Source organism: Loxodonta africana, chromosome 2 (genome assembly GCF_030014295.1).
Source record: "Loxodonta africana isolate mLoxAfr1 chromosome 2, mLoxAfr1.hap2, whole genome shotgun sequence".
In the NCBI taxonomy this organism is placed as follows: Eukaryota; Metazoa; Chordata; class Mammalia; order Proboscidea; family Elephantidae; genus Loxodonta; species Loxodonta africana.
Window position 1 is genome coordinate 117856090 of NC_087343.1, and position 20943 is coordinate 117877032.

General features: G+C 34.4%; 1 protein-coding gene across 8 annotated transcripts in view; it reads left to right on the forward strand.

The window, feature by feature from the left end:
- FER (FER tyrosine kinase) overlaps positions 1-20943 on the forward strand; it is a 470096-nt gene that overhangs the window by 308977 nt on the left and 140176 nt on the right. For all 8 annotated transcript variants that reach the window (XM_023547996.2, XM_003405006.4, XM_064274743.1 and 5 more), the window contains one exon: positions 1759-1853. In XM_023547996.2, the coding sequence (XP_023403764.1) occupies positions 1759-1853 (95 nt within the window). The remainder of the gene's footprint in view (positions 1-1758; positions 1854-20943) is intronic.

A 20943-nucleotide genomic window follows, 5' to 3' on the forward strand; every position in this document is an offset into this window, starting at 1 on the left:
AAATGAAGTTACTATAGAATGCGGTGGGGGAACAAAAGAGAAGGCAACAAGAAAACTAAGTCCAAGGGCATGGAGTATTTTGACCTGCATTTTTTCATTCATTTATGGCAATGGATTAAACTAGTTGGATACATTTATTAAATACTATCTATGGAATAAGCCTTTTCCTTTCATGTATATTCTTGGCAGTTCAAAAAACTTTTGAGAATTTTCTCAAACTTTTGAGAATTTTCTATTTTGAAATTGATCATGATCATCAAGAAAGCATTTATTTCTCGTGAGAAATAAAAAGGCATGCTATCACAAACTGAAGTTTCATAGCCTCCCATTTTATAAGTTATTCATAAGTGTTCTTAAGGTTTAAGGCTATACCTAACATTATTTTCCAAAATATTTAAATATCTTGCTTTCTAATTTGTTATTGTTTTACTACAACAAAAGAGTTTAATTTCCTCTTTTAAAATGAGATTTCATAGCTTCATGTTAAAGATGGAAATGATGTCTTTACGAATTTCCAAGTGTCCTTTACTACACTTCAGAGCTATATATAGATATTTAACATTATCAGAGTTTATGCCGTTTTGTGGTATTTCTTAACTAAGCAGTTTCTCTAACCTAAGAGCTGACATTTTGTATTAAAGTCATACATTCTAAAACTTTTTCAAAAATTTCTAGTAGAAGTTGTAAGCTTCCCTTTCTCCAAATACAGTTATTGTTCCGTTCTCTTAGGAAAGAAAACTGCACTTTTCAAATGTGAGTGAATTTATAGCTATGTTAATAGGATAATAAGGAATAAATTTTGGTAATGGAAATCATTGGGGTAGACAAGCTTCTTGGCTTTTCTAGTCTATTTTTTAGAGTGTGTGCGTATATATACATATATGTGTGTGTGTATATGGAGCCCTGGTGGTATAGTGGTTAAGAGTTCAAGCTTATAACCAAAACGTCAGCAGTTTGAATCCACCGGCAGCTCCCTGGAAACCTTACGGGGCAGTTCTACTCTGTCCTGTAGGGTCTCAATGAGTCTGAATGGACTTGACAGCACACACCAACAACAATATATGTGGATTTTTGTCTGTCCTACTTTTAACCTCTAAAGCTCCCTTTAATGAACTTTTGCCTTTCTCCTTTTTAAAAGTCTGTCAATTAATTTTTAACCTTTTGCCAGCTTTCTCAAAACTTTTGAGAATTTTCTATTTTGAAATTGATCATGATCATCAAGAAAGCATTTAATTATTACAAAATATAATGAAGTGGTTACTTTTAGCATTTACTAGTATGAGTTGAATTCTTATATTTATGTATTCTAAAATCAAGTGTATACATTACAGTAAAGAAAAGAGATACCATCCTAGCACCTTACAGTTTTTGGTTCACCAACACTTTTGAGCTGTAGTTTTGTGGTGGTGGCTAAAACCAAATACTTTTTAGGGAATTCTACATATTTTTGGTCTAAATAGATTATTCCTGTGTAGTATGGTTGTTAGTTGTTCAGACTGGATAATAATTGTAAATGAATATTTAATTGATCAAAGAAAATTGACTCATTCTTCCTGTATTATTTTGCCAGTAGTCATCAGTATTTGTTTGTATACATCCCACTTATGATAAGTTGGGGTCCTGCTGAACTTTCAAAAATTGGGATCTAATGGTTAAAGTGCATTCTACTTGTACAGATTACGTAATAAAAAATTAATGCTTTAGCTATTTATTATCCAAATGATAACTACCCTTATACTTTTTCCCTGTCTTACCTAGAATTCTCAAGCAATATGATCATCCCAATATTGTTAAACTTATAGGAGTTTGCACACAAAGGCAGCCTATCTACATCATTATGGAACTGATTCCAGGTAATGTGATTTGAAAGGTTTGCTCGATGACATTTTAATGTCATGTTTTATTACTTTTGTATTTTCGGTTTCTTTGATTTCTCCCTGTAAAATTTCTAAGGATTTTGTTTAACATTTTCATGATGGCAAAGAACTTGTACACATACTCAGTGTTCTTTATAGGCTATAATACTTTGGTATTTTCTAGAAAGTGTCAGCCAACATTTTTTTTAAACAGATTTATTATTACAGTGCTGTTATACATGGAATCTAGTTATTTCTAGTAGTTCTTTGAGAAAAGATCTTTAGAAACATAGTCTAGTTAGTTTGACTTTATAACAATGATAGTAATGCATTTATTTCTTTTTATATCATTTTTAAAGTAGATCTCCGTATATCCTCTTGTTTGATGATTGTATATAATGATCCTGTGGTGCTTTGAGTCACTTATGAACTCTGAGCTTCTTTCATATGTGGACAGAGAAAAAGGCAGTCTGTCTAGGAATTTGTGCTGGTATTTTTTTCAGCTGACTCTCAGGGCTTTCAGGTCTTTTGATTGACAACTTTTGTCAGCAGACAAGAACAACTTCAAATGGATGTACACTCATTCCTCACATATCAACTGTCTCGTTATCTAACATTTCACATTTACGACAGTAGTAAAAAAATCTACTCTTCGACTATTTTGGCCTTAATGACATGCATCTGGCAGTGATAAATGCTAAGGCACAAAGTGAGAGTAACACTGACTATGATGTAAGGTTATGTGTCAAATTGGCTGGGCTGTGATTCTCAGTGGTTTGTCAGTTACATAATGATGTAATCTGGCAGTTATGTAATGATGTAGTCATCCTCCATTTTGTGATCTGATGTGCTCATCCATTTTTGCATAGCGCCAATTTTCACATAATTACCTAGTCTTTGTAACCTAACGATGTCGATAAGTGAGGAGTGGGTGTAGTGTGTTTTTACGTATTTTCATTGTACATCTGCATGTTCTAGAAAATACGATTATAGAGATAAATTTTCTTTTTTATAAGGTACTGAATATAATATCTAATAACTGAAAAATATTTGCTTTATCTTGAACAATTATTCATTTAAAAATAAATTAAAAAGGAATTTGAAAAATATTTCTAACTGTAATTAAACATAATATTGTAGGCTTCCCACTAAATATTACCAGCATAATTCTTCCACCATTTAAGGATTATTGGTCCCATTTTATTATAGTGTTTTGTTTGCTGTTGGAGTACTTGATATTATCATATAATGTAATGTTCATCCTCATCAAGATGGGATTGTCTGTGTTAGCTACAGCATATGTATATATGGCTCACACTATTTACAATATATATCTTAAAGTAGCCTTCACTATAGTTATGAAAAGGTGAAAGAGTACTGTCAAAAATATATAAAAACAATTGAATACACCATAATTTTTATTAAAATGTGATGTGTAAATATTATAAATATGTATTAACATTCACATAGGTGCACATGATCTTATCTAAAAGCTCTTGGAAAGATTCTGCTACCAAAGTCATTCCAGCTGTTGACGGAATCCCATTCCTTACAGTTATTGGATGTAGCTTGGGGCATCTCTCAACTCCTTAAGGTCTCCTGCATTCCTTTTCTCATGGCCCTCTCCATCTTCAATGCCAGCACGTGGCTTGACATTCTCTGACTTCCTCTTCTGTTACAAGCCGTAGTATACACTCTGCTTTTAAAAGGACTCATATGACTAGATCAGGTGCACCTGGATAATCTCCAAATCAACTGTGTCATGCAACAGAATGTAATTATAGGAGTGATATCTAATCACATTCACAGATTCCAGGGGATTAGAATGGGCATCTTTTTGAGGCTGTGTTTGAATTCTGCATATCACAGTAGATAGTACTAAATTTTCTTAAAGATTAGTTGCAGTGTGGAATCTGAAACCATATCAACGAACTTATCATACTCTGCTACATTAAGCCCATCAGTCTGCCTTGCACTTTTACGCATGCATGATTTTGTAGCATCCTTCTTTGGTCATTTGGAAAATATTAGGTTACCAGGTTATGCAGATCTTCCAAATGATGACACAACTAGTTATACAGTATCAAAATATCAAATTCATTAATAAAACCACTGTTGTTATCAGAAGAGTATTGAGAATCTGTGAAGTTTATGGTGGCAGATTCATGTTTTCCAATATTTTAACTTTCGTTTGAAATCTTGGGTTTTATCAGTGGTGAAAAACTGTCAGTTGTTTTCTTCGAAGAGTCAGGCTCACTTTATTCATATTTGAGAAAATGTCTGCCACATATCTAATTTAATAACCATAGTTTCTTGTTCCTTCTTTTTTTAGACAGCTTTATTAACGTGTAATTGACATATATATATAAAACTATACATATATAAAATACATAATTTGATTAGTATTGACAAAAACACATACACACACACATATATATGAAACCGTCACCACAATCAAGGTAATGAACACATCCATGTTTTCCTTATGCTCTTTGTGATTCCTTCCTCTCATCCTCTCTGTCCCTGTCCCGTTCCCCAGGCAACCACTGATCACCTTTCTCTCATTATATATTAGTTTGCATTTCTCAGAATCTTATATATGTTGTATTTTACAGTATGTATTTATTTTGTGGAGGGTCTTGTTTCTTTCACTCAGAATAATTATTTGAATTCATCCGTGTTGTAATGTATTATCAATAGTTCTTTCCTCTTTATTGCTGAGTAGAATTTCATTGTATGAATATACCATAGTTTATCTATTCCTCTGTTGATCGGTTTTTGGGATGTGTCCAGTTTAGGGCTATTATAAATACAATAATATAAATATTATGCTCAAGCATAACAACAATTGTAAGGATGGCTCAGGACCGGGCAGTGTTTCGTTCTGTTGTGTGTAGGGTCACTATGAGTTGGAACCAATTCGACAACACCTAACAACATACATACATACATACATACAAACATACATACATACATACATAAATAAATCTACTATGACCATTCATGTACAAGTCTGTGTGTGGAAATATTCTTTCATTTTTCTTGGGAAAATACCTAAGAGTGCAGGATGGATCATATGGTGTGTGTATGCTAAGTTTTTAAGAAGCTACCAAATTGCTTTCCAAAGTGATTATACCAGTTTACATTTCCACCAGCAGTCTGTGAGAGTTCCAGTTTCCATATCCTTGTCAACACTTGATCAGCTCAGTCTTTAGCCATTTTAATACCTTTGTAGTAATACCTTGCTGTAGTTTTAATTTGCCTTTCCCTGACTGAGTAATGATATTGGACATCTTTTCATGTGCTTATGTGCCATTTATATCTTCTTTAATAAATGCCTGTTCAAATCATCTACCTATTTTTTCATTAGGTTGATTGTTTTTTTGTACTTGAGTTTTGAGAATTCTTTATATATTCTGGATACAACTCCCTCAGCTATATGATTTGCAAATATTTTCTCCTTGTCTGTGGCTTGTCTTTTCATTCTCTTAAGAGTGTCTTTTGAAGATCAGAAGTTTTTAATTCTGATGAAGTCTAATTTATCACGTTTTTTCTTTTATGGTTCATGCTTTTGGTGGTGTATCTAAGAAATCTTCGTCTAGCCCAAGGTCACAAAAGTTTTCTCCTATGTTTTCTTCTAGAAGTTTTATAGCTTTAGGATTTATATTTGCATCTGTCATCCATTTTGGATTAATTTTTGTGTATGTCGTAAGGAGTGGCTTGAATATCCAGTTATTTCAGTATCATTTATTTAAAAGACTATCCTTTCTCTCCTTTTACATTTTTACATTTGTACAAAATTATATATACATGGACTCTATTTTTTGCCATCAATCATTTTGTTTGCCTTTATGCCAGTACCACACTGTCTTGATGACCGTAGCTTTATAATAAATCTTAAAATCAGGTTGTGTTAGTCTTTAAACATAGTTGTTCTTTTTCAAAATTACTTTGGCTATTAGATGTCCTTTGAACATCCATATGAATTTTAGAATTTTTTAGTTTCTGCATAAAGGCTTACTGGGATTTAAATAGGCAGTACGTTGTATCCCTAGGTCAGTTGGGAGCGAACTGATATGTTAATAATATCCAGTCTTCTGACCCAGGGACACAATCTGTTTGTCTACTTATATAGGGTTGTTTGAGTCAGAATTGACTAAACGGCAATGAGTTTAGTTTTTTTTTTTTGCGGGGGGAGCAGTTTTATGGATCCTCTTTAATTTCTCTCAGCAATGGATGGTAGTTTTTAGCATACGGGTCTTAGACATGTTTTGCCAGACTTATCCCTGAGTATTTCATATTTTGTGATGCTATTCTAAGTGATTTTTTAATTGTAGTATGTGCTATAGAAGTTACAGAAGATTTGAATAGCACTGTCAGTCAACTTGAAATAATTGACATTTATAGGATGTTACTCACAACATCACCAGAATATGCATTCAAGTACACAAATAATATTTACCAAGATACACCATATTCTGGGCCATAAAACAAATCTTAGTATATTTATAAGAATTCAAGAAAGAAATCTGAAAAATTCCCAGAATGTTTGGAAAATAAATAATGCACTTCTGAATAATCAATAGGCCAAAGAAGAAATCAAAGTAGAAATTAAAATGTATTTTGAACTAAATGAAAACAGAACATCTCAGAATTTTGGAGGTACCACTGCGGGGTCTCTATGAGCTAGAATTGATGGCGGCAACAGGTCGTTTATTTGGGTTTAATAAACATTTGGGGGAAAATTTTTAGCACTAAATGGCTATATTAGAAAAGAAGGAAGGACTCAAATCAGAGATCTCAGCTTCCACCTTAAGAAATTTAGAAGAATAAGCACAAATTACACCCAAGTATGTAGGAGAAAGAAAAAATATAGATAGTAGTAAAATCAGTGGAACGGAAAACAGAAAAGCAGTAGAGAAAATCAGTGAAACCCAAAGTTGATCATTTGAGGTCAATAAAATTGATAAACCTCTATCCAGACTGATCAGAAAAAAAGAAGACATAAATGACCAGTATCAGGAATGAGAGAGGTGACATCATTATAACGTCTACAGATGCTAAAAGGATAATAAGGAAATATTATGAGCAACATTATGAATTTGACAACTTAGGTAATATAGACAAATTTCTTGAAAGACACAAACTACCAAAGCTCACTTAAAAGGAAATAGGAGGTAACCTGCATACCTCCATTATCTATTTTTAAAAATGAATTTATAGTTAAAAATCTTCCCTTAAAGAAAACTCCAGGACCAGATGTCTTAGCTAATGAATTCAGCCAACTTCTACCAACATTATATCATAATTAATATTGTTGTTATTTTATAATTGGGGGGAAAAAATGACTAAAATAACCACTATAATCCAGTCGGAACTTTAATCCTAACTCTGAGTATGGCCTGCCTCTGCCTCTAACTCTAACCATAACCTAGATTTTTCTAAGGCTGACCTAAGAACAAATTGGGAAACACAGTTCGTCTTCAGTTCTTCCCTTTCCACCACGCTTTGTGATTGTTTTAATTTTTAACCTTGATGGATCTCACTCTCTTCATATGTAAAAGTAAGGTGATGGATTAAATGGTCTCTAAATTTAATGTTAATCTGTAATTGTTTATACTTTATGAAATTTTTTCATGAAAAATTGAAACTACTTCAAAATAATCTCTTCATTCTTCATTTTATGAAAAGAATGACTGGGAAATAGTCTTCATTCTTATAAAAGCATAATAATATATAATAATGTATGTTTAAGTAATACTTTGGTTGTTTTTTTGGGAATACTTACAGTTTTTAAATCACTTCAATGAACATTGTATGTTACCCTCCATTTACAGGTAAGCTAATTTGGGTTCAGAGAACTTAAAGTGACTTTTCAATGTCATGTAAATAGAAAGGGGCAAGATAGTACTCTGTTTCCTAGTAGGTCATTAAATTTATAAGTAAGTCAAAAATATATAATCCTTTTATGAATTAAAAATACAAACGAAAACTCAAGCAACATGTCCTTGCAAGATCGTGTGGTTAAATACATGAACCCCCATCCTATAATCTCTCAGCCTTGTACACAGGTAAGTGAATAGCTTATTGCAGTAAACAGGAAAATTTTTGTTTGAGTTACTTTTCTTTCTACTGGGAATCAAGCTGAGGAAGGAAGATTTAGTAAACTGGTAGTCTAAAAGCAAGATTTAATAATTGCTTAGTGCTTAATATGCAAACCATTTCTAAAATGTATTATGCAAAGATTTAATATGCTTTTGTTCTTGTCAGATAACTGAGCCCTTTGGAATCGTAAATCTGAAATATATTTTAACCAAAGTAATGTTTGAGAAGATTATAAGCAGTTGAGAATTCAATTTTAGAATGAATACTCTAAAATGATCCTGTCTTCGTTGGAATCATCCCTTGAATTATGAAGACTTTGTTTGTCTGCTTGCCTTTGGGTTGCTGGATAAGTAAAATCAAAACAGAATGCTGTTATAAATGTTAATAGGAAATACCAAAAACAAAACAAACAGAAAAACTCTAATATGTTAAAAGATGACCACATTTTATTTTGCAGAAAAGCTACCTATTACTTACAAATTCATATAAAGGAAACAGTGAGAGGATTTTTATGTTTTTAAAAAGTAACAAGCCATGACTTAAGTGCATATTTATGATCCAGGCCACTGTGATTTTTTTTATGTATTTGATGTGTGTGATTAAATTAGGACTGCCAAGATATCCTTCACAATCTCTTTGAAGACCCTGGGTAGAGCTGATTAATTTTAGCAAACCTTAAATGTCAGTCTCCACTCTTTTTTTCACTAGAGATTTGCAACTGCCCCCTTCTTTCTAAGCTGAATGTTCTCTTTGAGTTTAGAATGTCTTGGAACTAATTGAATGGTATATTATCTGGTACATTTCTCAGCTCACACAAATCATGCCCCTTGGTAATCCTCAAATACATCATAATTTTAAAGTGACTTATAGCTTTGGAACTTTTAGAGCTATTAAAGAGTTTCCATCAGATTTGGAGCATTTTTAAAATATATGTCACCTTTATAGCATGACGTCGTATTTATGGCTAAAAAAATAAAATGAAAAGATTGAACTCATTGCAGTTTATGTTGTCTGGAGATTTTACCTTAGAAAACTGGGACATGGTTATTAATATCATTCTTATAAATGTCTTTAAGCTTTCATAGAAATATTTAAATTATCAAAATTCCTTTTCTTTTAATCATTCATTTTCCTTTGTAATTTCTATAAGCAATTTCACTAATTTTGCTGGAAGGTTAAATTCTTTTTAAAAAATAAACATTTTAGCCCTCTAAGTCACAATGGAGTCAGCAGTTCTAATCCACCAGTCACTCCTTGGAAACCCCATGGGGCAGTTCTACTCTGACCTATAGGGTTGCTATGAGTTGGAATTGACTCAGCAGTAACGGGTTTTGGGTTTTTTAAGTCATAATAATGAAAGAAGCCCTAGTGGCGCAGTGGGTAAGCACTTGACTACTAGCCGAAGGTTTGCAGTTTGAACCCACCAGCTGCTCTGCTGGAGAAAAGACCTGGCAATCTGCTTCCGTAAAGGTTACAGCCTTGGAACCCCTATGGGGCAGTTCTACTCTGTCCTATACGGTAACTATGAGTCAGAATTGACTCCACAGCACACAACATCAACCCCAAATCATAGTGAAATTTTATATTTGCATGTGATTTCAACAGAATTAATTTCAGTTGTGTGGCATCACAGCTGTAGAGGGTTATTATGGTATTCACTGGAAATTACAGTTCTAGCTCCTTTTGTAGCTTAGTTCCAGAGTGTTAGCTGTGGATACTTGCCTGGCATCTGCTGCTTTCACCCCCTACTTCCCCCCGTAAATGTAGAAAGAGTGGATCATTCCAACAAAGGATTAAGCTCAAAATCCAAACTGGCACCTTGCCCTACACAGAGAGAACACTTCACCAGTTGTATAAGAATATCACTTCACAGCAGTAAATTTTGAGGACAGGAAAGAAGACAACACGCAATTCTTAAATTAATATTTTATCACATATTTCTGGCTTACCAAAAATTGCAGGCTTTGTCAACCCACTGGCTGGACTTTTTTTTTTTTTTTTAATGTTGTAAATAAATCATGAAAGAAAAACCTAATTCTGTGGAGCTTATTGATTATGCTGTTCAGAAAGGATGATAGAGTACCTAAAAAACAGCTTTTCTATGTGCCTAAATGAGAATTATTATAAATTAAACCAAAACCAAACCCATTGCCATCAAGTTGATTCTGACCCTAGTGGCGCAGTGGTTAAGAGCTATGGCTGCTAACCGAAAGGTCGGCCATTTGAATCCACCAGCTTCTTCTTGGAAGCCCTATGGGGCAGTTCTGCCCTGTCCAATAGGGTGGCTATGAATTGGAATTGACTCGGTGGCAACAGGTATTATAAACTAAACCTGTTGCCATTGAATTGATACTGACTCCTACTGTAAATTTCATTTAAATTACTTCAGAGAATTTTTTTTTTCGTATTTTAACTGTCATAATATCTAAGCTTAGGCATTGGTCTTTATAATTCAAACATATGGCATTAATAAACATCAAAATAAATGTCCTCAGTTTCCATTTTATATCATAGATAATGCTTTTGATAAAATGTAAAATATTTCCAAGACAACATTTTGAAAATATAACGTCTTTTAGTTGATATTTCTTTGTGAGCCAAGGAATACATTGGGTTGCCCTGTTGTCCTGTTTGCTTCCTATTATCCCAAAGGAAATATGAATAGGGTAGTTTAAGCTGGCCATTTCTCCCTGAAAGCACTCATAGCCTATGAAACTGAAGTTATTTCTTTAATTTACCTGTGACATAAATTGATAACCTGTTAGAATTCCACACATGTGGTACTGACTTTTTTCCACTTGTTTTTCAAGTAGACTACACCCTTCTAGTAGTGCCTGTTTTTGCCCAGGTGGAGCTAAGAGCTAGTTTTTAGTCCAGAAGAAGGATATGAGAAGTGAAACCAAGGAAGTATCAACTCTTTGATCTGAGTGGTTTTAAAGAAGTAGTAAAGCTAGGGGTTTTTTCCCCCCATCAATGAGCAAAGGTTGATATAATAGACATTAAGTGTTGGTGGTACATTTGAACTATCGGTACCTGGTATATACCTGAGCAATAGTACTCATATGCTTTTTATGTTCTGAGCTTCTGATACACTTACTCCGTGTGAATAAGCACCTCTACAAAGAGGCAGATGGCCTAGTGAGCAGGACAAAAGAACCATATTCAGGCTTTTAAAAGGCTTTGTGGTATTTCAAGTTCCTTAATTGTTGAAAGAAAAGTGTAGGAGTTATGAACGCATATGCATCTTTCCACATGGATAACTAGTTCCATAAAGTAGTGGTGAATTTTACTGTTGCTTTGTTAGATTATCATTTTTATGTTTTTGTTACCATACGTGGAAAGTCTTAAAATTCCCAGAAATAATCAAAGTTGAAAATAGTATATTAAATGATAAGAAATGTGTTTTATTGTTGAATATCTACTTATATTTGATGCAAATTCCAGAGGCTTGTCCATAATCTGGAGGATGAGTGTTCCAGGCCTTGAAGAACAGAGAGAGTAGGGTGGGTGGCGGAAGAGGAAGTACAGGGAGAGTAGTAGATGAGGTTAGAAAGGGAGTGGGGATCAAATCATGCCAAACTTATAGATCATGTTGTTTTTATTAGTTGCCCTTGAGTCGATTTTGACTCATAGTGACCACATGTGAGAGAGTAGAAAGCCCCATAGGGTTTTTAGGCTGTAATCTTTACGGAAGCAGGTTGCCCAGTCTTTGTCCTGTGAGCTGTTGGGTGAGTTTGAACCACTAACCTTCTGGTTAGCAGCTGAGCACTTAACCATCACACCATTTATTTCAGCTTAAAACGTCATCTGGTGGTGATTACCCTGAAGTAAACACGCTAGATTCCAGCTGTCTTCATCAGCTTCCAAGTGGTGGCACAGTGGTTAAGAGTTGGCAGTTCAAATCCACCAGCCACTGCTTGGAAACCCCATGAGACAGTTCTACTCTGTCCTATAAGGTCTCTGTGAGTCGGAATTGACTCAACAGTAATGGGTGGGTTTTTAAGTGTACGTAAATGGAGCTTCACGTTTATGACAAATTTATCAGAAAATACTGAATATCTCTTAGGCCGTTCCTCCAAGCCTAAGCATCTGTGATTTTGTTGTGTCAAATGGATAGAATATATATATATATTAACCTCATCTTCTTTTTCCTTTACAAATTTGAATAAACTTTTAAGGCCAAGTGCTAAGTGCTTATTTTATAACCACCTACATTAATTACTTCTGAAAATCCATTACTCATTTTTTTTCTTTTCTCATTTCTCTCATTTTCTGTTCTCATTTCTGGTCCTATCTAATATCTTTCCTCTCATTTAGATACTCTTCCTTCCCTTTATAGGCCTTCAGATACTATATAACATAAAATATCTTCACGGAATTTATCTTGAAGGACTGCATTTTGTATTAAGCATTGTATAGCCTCTTGTTATTGCAAATGTGAAAATAATATTAGAAATTGTCATTATAACACAGTTTTGTGTATGTGGAACTTTCCTGTTCTTTATTTGCTTTCATTTGTCCTTCTCTGTAAAACTGAAGTAGACTGTCGTTGATACCTATTTATAGGTATGCATTTCAATTCCAGGAAGAATATGATTCAGTACCTGACACAGCTGTGCCTGAGATTGAGAGCTTAATAAATATACCTAGGAAATGTAACCTTTGCTTGAAAGAATAAATTTGCCTGAATTCTTCCCATCAAACTTGAAAAAACAGTATCATATCTGACAATATCTGCATTCAAAATGGCTTTAGATAGCAAACTGAGATTAAAGAAGTGACTCTGTATAGCATTTTTAATAATTTTGTACCTTGAGAGATTATGTGTATTAAATATTTTCAGGTTAGCACCTGTTTTCCTTAAGACGTATTCTTCTTTTTGTTTTCTTACTTGTTATGTTATGACTGTGTTAATGTTTCAAGCAATCTCACCTATTTTCCAGGTCTTTGATAAGGACTTCCAGACGAATTTATCATGTAAGATGATATTTGCTACCAGCAAGTGGTGTAATGTCTGCAATTTTCTATCTTGACTGGTATAAATTAAGGAAGAAACTCTTCCTATAGTTAACATCTGTCATGATCTCGTGCCGTTTGTTGAATAGGACAAAAGACTCAGATACCTGTCTTTTTGCTTTTTTACATCTTTAAAATACAGTGCTTTGTAAAATAAAATATTTTGTATGTAGGTAATTATATTTGAAAAATTTATAAGAATTATATCATTAAATTTATCTACATTTATATTTAAAAATGCCCAATTTATATTCTTAAAATTCTTTTTAAGGTGGAATTTCTAATGGTACTGAGATTTGATGGCGCTTTATTTTTTCCAAAAATTCTGAACCAGTCAATTTTGGTGAAAATGAACCCAGAAAATGCAATGACGGTTAATTTATATTTTTAATAGAAACATATATATTACCATATAGTCAAGTGACTTCGAAATTTAGAAGACATCTGTTTTTCTTTAAGGCTTTTCATCATTTAAAACAAAAACAAAAAAACCCACTGCTGTCGAGTCAATTCCAACTCATAGCAACCCCATGGGGTTTCCAAGGCTGTAAGTCTTGACAGAAACAGACTACCTCATCTTTCTCCCACAGAGCTGCTGGTGATATTGAACTGCCGACCTTTTGGTTAGCAGTTGATCACTTTACTCACTGTGCCACCAGGGAGGTTTGGATTAATTACTTTATTTGATAAGTACTTACTAAGCACCAGCTATGTTTCGTACACCACATGCATTGGTGAAAAAATAGATTTGTGATATCGCCCTCCAAAGAATTCACCATATAGTGGGAGAGACATGCATTTAATAGTAATTACAAATAAATTATTTCAAATGTTGTTATAAAAAGAAAAGAGTATTGTTCAGAGAGATGGTAGCAGATGGCACTCAATTTATTTAAGGGGCTTAGGAAATATCTCTAGAAGAAAGTGGCATTTGGGTTAAGATCTGAAGAATAAAAATAATCCAGCCTTGCAAAGGGCTGGGAAAGTGCAAAAGCCAGCCATAGTGAGCCAGGGAGAGACTGGCATAGGATAAGGGCAGAAGAGTAGGAAGAAGAGACAAATGATGCAGAATCTCATCGGTCAGGGCAACCAGTTTGGGTTTTATTCTGAATGCAATAGAAAGTCATTAAAATGTTTTAGGCAATGGAGTGACTTTACCCTTTTTAACTATTGCCTTTAAAGTGTACGGAAACTCTGGTGGAGCAGTGGTTAAGAGCTACGGCTGCTAACCAAAAGGTTGGCAGTTTGAATCTACCACGCGCTCCTTGGAAACTCTATGAGGCAGTTGTACTCTGTCCTATAGGGTCACTATGAATCAGAATCAACTTGATGACGACGGGTTTGGCTTTTCGGTTTAAAGAGTATATAAGGGAATACAGTGAAAAGCCTTCTTTCTGCCCCTGACCCCATTCCCACCTTGTTTCTCTCCCTGGAGGCACCCACTTTTACTTTTTGTGTGTGTATGTTTTGTTGTTGTTGTTTGTTTGTTTTTTTATTTTATTCTTTGAGAGATTTCCTATGCAAATGGAAACATACATTCATATACATCTTTTTAATTTTTAAGACTGAAATAATAGCTTACCACACACACTGTCCTGCCTTTGGAATTTTTGTTTGTTTTCATTTGACAAAATAGCTTAGGTATTTTTTGCATCGGTATAGAAAGATTTAATTTACTTTCTAATAGTTGCATGGTATTTATTTACACCCTGCCTGATGATTATATTTTTCTAGTCATCTACTAGTCATTCTTAAGCAATTAAGAATGAATCTGAGGCCTCGTTTCTTTCTTTTCCCACTAGGTCATTACCAAACAATTAAATTTAATGGAAATGAGATTTATTTGTAGATTAGTAATGATATTCAAATATCAAAAATTTTAGATTCTAGAAAAATAAGTAAATTACAGACAAATACAGTAGAGTTGCTTGTATATAGCAGCTTTCAGTTGGCCAAGTATTTTAACAAAAGTCAGACATAAATGTAAATGGAAATATGACTCTGAGATGAGCTATAAGAAATTGGTATTTGTAATATGAGAAAGTTTGGGAAGCAGTTAGCCCAAACAAAATCACAGTTAACAGATTCAGAAATTCATGGCAAGAAATAGACAAATCAAGGTTAGAAGACAAGTAGAGACTAAGTAGGTGGTTTAGAGGACAAGAGATCTTTGGAGAGCCTAAAACCTATCATTGATAGATAGGAATGAATAAAATAATCAAGATGTATATGAAACCAGAGTATTAAGGCCAGCGTTAAATGATAAAATAATCTGGCTGAATTATCTCCACCCCCTGAACATACTGAAGATGGTTTTATGAAGAGTTTAATTTTAATAGTTGAAATAAGAAATGATGAAACTATGAAAAGCAGTTCTTTAATCCAAATTAGGATGGATTCTGGCAGTGTTCCAGGGAAAATGTTGCCAAACGGGGAAAAAATCCTTCATGTCAAGGATTTTTCAAAATGTCCTTGTATTGCCAAGACAGTGTTTACTTATGTGTGTTATCCAATTCAGGATGATGAGCTATAGGGTTTTTCTGTTTGAATACTGTCTTTAAGTACAAAGGAAATAAAATTTTTTTAAATATGATAGGTGATGGATGTAAAATTTGGTCTGTTTTATGTCATTGGTTATTTTGTTTTGGTTGCTTGACCCATAGGTTGTTTATATTCAAATAACATTGACTGTTATTTGTAATAGAAGGTGTGTCTTATTAGGTTATATGATACTATGAAATAGTTTATGAAACAGTTATTTCTGTTATGCCAGATCTGCCTTAATGAGCCCTAATAGCACAGTGGTTAAGTGCTTGGCTGGTTTGAACCCACCAGCTGCTCCATGGGCAGTCTGCTCCCTGTAAATGTTACAGCCTAGGAAACCCTATGGGGTAGTTCTACTCTGTCCTATAGGGTTGGTATGAGTTGGAATTGACTCGGTGGCACACAACAACAACGAATTTGCTTCTGCCTTTGAGTACTATAGGCACTTTAGAAGTTACACTGTCCAAGCTCAGCTTCCAGGAAGAGTTAAGTGCCTTGAATTTGGCCTGTGATCAGAACATTGATGACCAAGTCCATCATCACAGTTCATGCCATGTAGTTCTTTGTAATATATTTAAGGACAGGAATGTGAGCTGGAAGGCTAGTGCTGTGGTTTGAACCATTTATAGAGTTACTGAGCTAAGAGGCCATTATCTGCACCTTAGCATGTCTTTGTCTTGCTTTATTCACCTACCACCATCATGTAAATATTCAATGGGGAAAGTTATATATAGTAAGGAACCTGTGAGCTTAAGGATTCAAGAAAGTTTCAGCATATAATTCTCATGAATAAGAAAATTATATATTCAAATAGTGGTTTTTATACATAGCTAGAAAGAACAAGTAACAAATTCTTGAGCTCTTATTAATAGAAATATTTATTATGGTTATTTAAGTGTTGCAGAATCGACTCGATGGCAATGGGTTTTTATAGTTATTTTAATAAAGCTTAACTATCAAGCTAAAGTATTTGTCTTACTCTGTATTACCCAAAAACACATTTGAAATTTGAGGTTGGATAAAATGCAAAGAAAGGAAAAAATCATGGTGAAGGAAAAATAAAAATAGACTAGCAGGATCAGAATAGTCTGTGCATTGGAACCAACTCAATAGCACCGAACAACAACAGCAGGATGAAATGATAATAATAGTTAATATCTAGAGAATGTACTGTGTACTAAGCACTGTTCTAAGTGCTGAAATGTGGAACTTCTTTGTTATTGCTATAATCCGTTAAAGTATTATCCTCATTTTATAGATTTTACTGAAGCACAGAGAGATAAGAGCCCACCCTTATAGTTGCCACCAGTCAGGATTCAAATCTAGCCAGAATCAAGAGGCAGTACTCTTAATCATGATGTTATATTGTAATCAGGAGTTTAGTTCATATATAGAAAGACACACTGTAATATGCTTCAGGATTTCCAAATTAGGCCACTAATTAATTTATGAAGTTTCTGGAAGCCAAAGCAGAGATAGAAAGCGAGTCAACTATCAGATTCATTGTCGTTGTTAGCTGCTGTCAATTTGGTTCCAACTCATAGTGACCCTATGTACAACAGAACAAAACACTGCCCAGTCCTGCACCACCTTCACCATCCTTGCTATGTTTGAGCCCGTTGTTGTAGCCACTGTGTCATTCTACTCATTGAGGGTCTTCCTCTTTTTCACTGACCCTCTACCAATCATGATGTCCTTCTCCAGGAACATACCTATTGCCTAGGACCCATAGCTATGCTTGGCCTTAAAGGCTGAGACACCATTTATATGGAGTTCCATTCTACAGTATAGTCCCTACAGTAATGAGTTTTACAGTTCCCTTGGAGAGCATACCTAAGTATGACATAGGAGGTCATGAAGTGTAATTTCATAAAAGCATTAAAGTACCACTTAGAATCTCTATAGGAATGGAAAGGTTACATAACTCATAGTTGGAAAGCTGAGTTGGGGGTCACATTCCTTGGTGTGAACTATTTTTTAGATGTATTATGTTGTAGATTAAGTAATGTGAAATGTGAGTAAATTTTAATTTACTGTGCTAAGCACTCATTAATATTAACAGAACTTGACTAAACAAATAATGATTCCTTAGAGGGATAGAGAGAAAAAAGATTATAAATATAATGATATATCTTATTAATAATTGAAGTTCCACCTGAATCAAGTATTATTAATTAGCTAAAATCAGTTTCTAAGCATCAAAGTGCCATATATATGATTAATTTTCTAACCTTTCATGAGTCTCATTTGTGCATCTCCATCCCAAATCCTTCATTCTCTCCTTAATCTTACCTCTCTTTCTTTAATATTTCTTAGAGCAAAAGGTAATTTCAAAGACTGTGATTAGTTAAGATTTAAAGCATTTTTAATATCAGAAAATTTAGCTATACCATTAATATCATTGGTCACCAGTTTTGTTTTTTTGCAAGCATAGTAAATCACATTGCAGCTTGCTGTAAAACTGATCCATAAATCAATACCAGAAGTATGAAATCATATTAATTTTGAATATTACCTTCTAGATCATTCTTTGGCTAAAAATATTCTAGAAATGGCATTTGCTTAGCATTTAACATGTACCTGCCCACCACCTAAAAACAGATTTAAACTAATCATGGTGGGAAGCTAATAAAAATTACAGGGTGCTATAAATACATTCTGTAATAAAGAAGAATATTATCTTTTTTCAATTTGAATTACTGCTTGTCTTCTATAAAACAATTACCTGAGCTTCCCTACATTTGAGTTGTTGGTGTATCCATAAGCATGATGAAGCATATAAACGCTTATGATTTTTAGAGTGTATTTTCAGAAAACAAGCATGGAAAAACAACTTGAGAACTATTTCAGAGGGACACAGCCTCTATGACAATAGCCCTCAGTTTTTATCAGTGTATTTTTTTTAAGATTACTTTTTCCAGTTAGAACCTTTACAATACCCATATGAGTTTTCTGTATTAATTATGTATAGAATTGTTTTCTTTATGGCTGTTTTTTCTGAGAATTTAAATGATCACATAAACCACGTTGCACATGAGGAGTAAGATAGCCAAGGACAAGGATAGCGAGCAGAGCTGACAAGAAATCAATAAAGTTTCAGAAACCAGATATTCAAAGTTATCTTCTATCCTGTAGCAGAACAGTGACAGAATTCATCGTGATAAATGCAACACTATAATATCTCTATATTAGACTAAAAGACAAAATTTATTAGTGTGCTCTAATTGAAGTAAATTTTATGCTCTTATTTTTTTTTTTTTAACTTTGTGTGGTAATTTTAGTGGTCATCCTGAATGGTTGACTTCTGTTTCCTTGAAAGGTAGTGGCTATACATTACTAGCCTAGCAGTTTTCTAACTTTGTGGCAGGATATTATTCAAAAACTGGAAGTCTGGGGGAAGTTCAAGTATAATAGCAGTAGCAATGAGGTCAGTTAACGGTAAGTGTATATTTCCTGGGTTTTTAGCTTTCTGTATGCCATGTACTGTGCTAAACTCTTTAAATCTTTGCTAAAGCCCTGTGAGGTGATTATTGTTATGCCACGCACCGTTATGGAATGAAGCAGAGGCCCAGAGAGGTTAGGGTTTTGCCTAAGGCCACATGGGCAGAGCCAGTACACATCCCAGGTCTTCAGGGCTCCAAGTTCTCTATTACAGTGAGCCTTTGAATGGGACAGGCCAGCCTTCATCTCTTAAACTTGTCTGCCTTTACATACAGTCCTTAATATCAGCTAGCTTGTCTGCCTTTTACATTGTCTGTAATACCAGCCAGATTATGAAAAGCAAAAATGAAACTGTATAATGCTAGAGTTTAACAATAGTGCTAAAATGAAAAATTTGAAGGCATTATGGGACAAAAATATTTGTGAATCACTCTGTCAGAGAAGCAAGCGTCACAGAGAGCTATCCCAAGAGAAATTGTATTTAGAAGACGTGAGCAATTGGAATGAAGTTTGCCTAGATTTCTGCACCATCTTGGTGTCCCCTTTGGTATAGCGCTTAAGAGCTATGGCTGCTAACCAAAAGGTCGGCAGTTTGAATCCACTGCTCCTTGGAGACACTGTGGGGCAGTTCTACTCTGTCCTGTAGGGTTGCTATGAGTCGAAATTGAGAGCAACAGGTTTGGTTTGGTTTGAGATGTCCCTTTAAGGAGCCCTGGTGGTGCAGTGACTAAAGTGCTTGGCTGCTAACAGAAAGGTTGGTGGTTTTGAACCCACCAGCTACTTGGCAGGATGAAGATGTGGCAGTGTGCTTCCATAAAGATAGCCTTGGAAACCCTATGGGGCAGTTCTACTCTGTCCTGCAGGGTTACTATGAGTCAGACTCACCTTGATGCAGTAAGTTTTGATGTTCCCTTACTCTATAAATTAATTTCAAATCTAATGTACTCTGGCCATTTAGGTAATAAACCTTTAAAAAATACCTTAAGATCAGGTAAAATAGTCAAACACATTTTGTAGCATCAACAATTGCTGCATTCAGAATAATCTCTTAAAATGATGTTAGGTACTGTTGAGTCAGCTGCAACTCATATTGACCTTATGTATAAGAGAACAAAATGTTGCCCAGTCCTGTGTTATTTTTACAATTGTTGCTATGTTTGAGCCCATGATTGCAGCCACTGTTGTTATCCATAAGATTTTCATTGGCTAATTTTCAAAAGCAGGTTACCAGGCCTTTTTCCTAGCCTGTCTTAGTCTGGAAGCTCTGCTGAAACCTGTCCATGCAAGCCATCACAGTGTGACAAAGTAACATTTACAATGATACACATGTCGTATTATTAGAAATTATTTGTGAAAAAGCAGACTATGGAATTTTTTTTCCTCAAAATAATTCTTTCCATTTACTACTCATTTAAAAAGATGAATGCATTTGTTACAGCCCGTTTGTATTTCAGGGCCTTTTGAAAACCCTGTACTTAAACCTAAAAGAAGCAGACCACTTGCTCTGGGCCACCTGTCAGGGCAATGCCTTGGGCTTCCTCATCTTTTCAGGACAGACTAAGGGTCCATTGTCATTACTTGCACTCCCTCTGTTTCCATCTAGTTTCACTGCTTTTCTTTAATCGTCTTATTTGACTTTCTTTCTCCTGTAGGGTCGCTATGAGTCAGGATCGACTCAACGGCAATGGATTTGGTCTTTTGTTTTTTTTTTAATAGGGTCACTATGTGTCCGAATCAATTCGACAGTGATAGTTTTTTTTATGGCAGATAACCACTGTGCACATCACTTGGCTCACTTAGTAACAGCCAAGCAGAAATAAAGGAAAAGTGACAAAGGGATGGATACCACACAACTAACATTATTATTGTGGGTTTTTATTTCATAACTTTTCAAATTTGACAAATAGGACTTGATTTTATAAAGAACTTTTAAACACATTATTTGATTTTTTTCACAATCACCCTTTAAAGTGTAGTACTT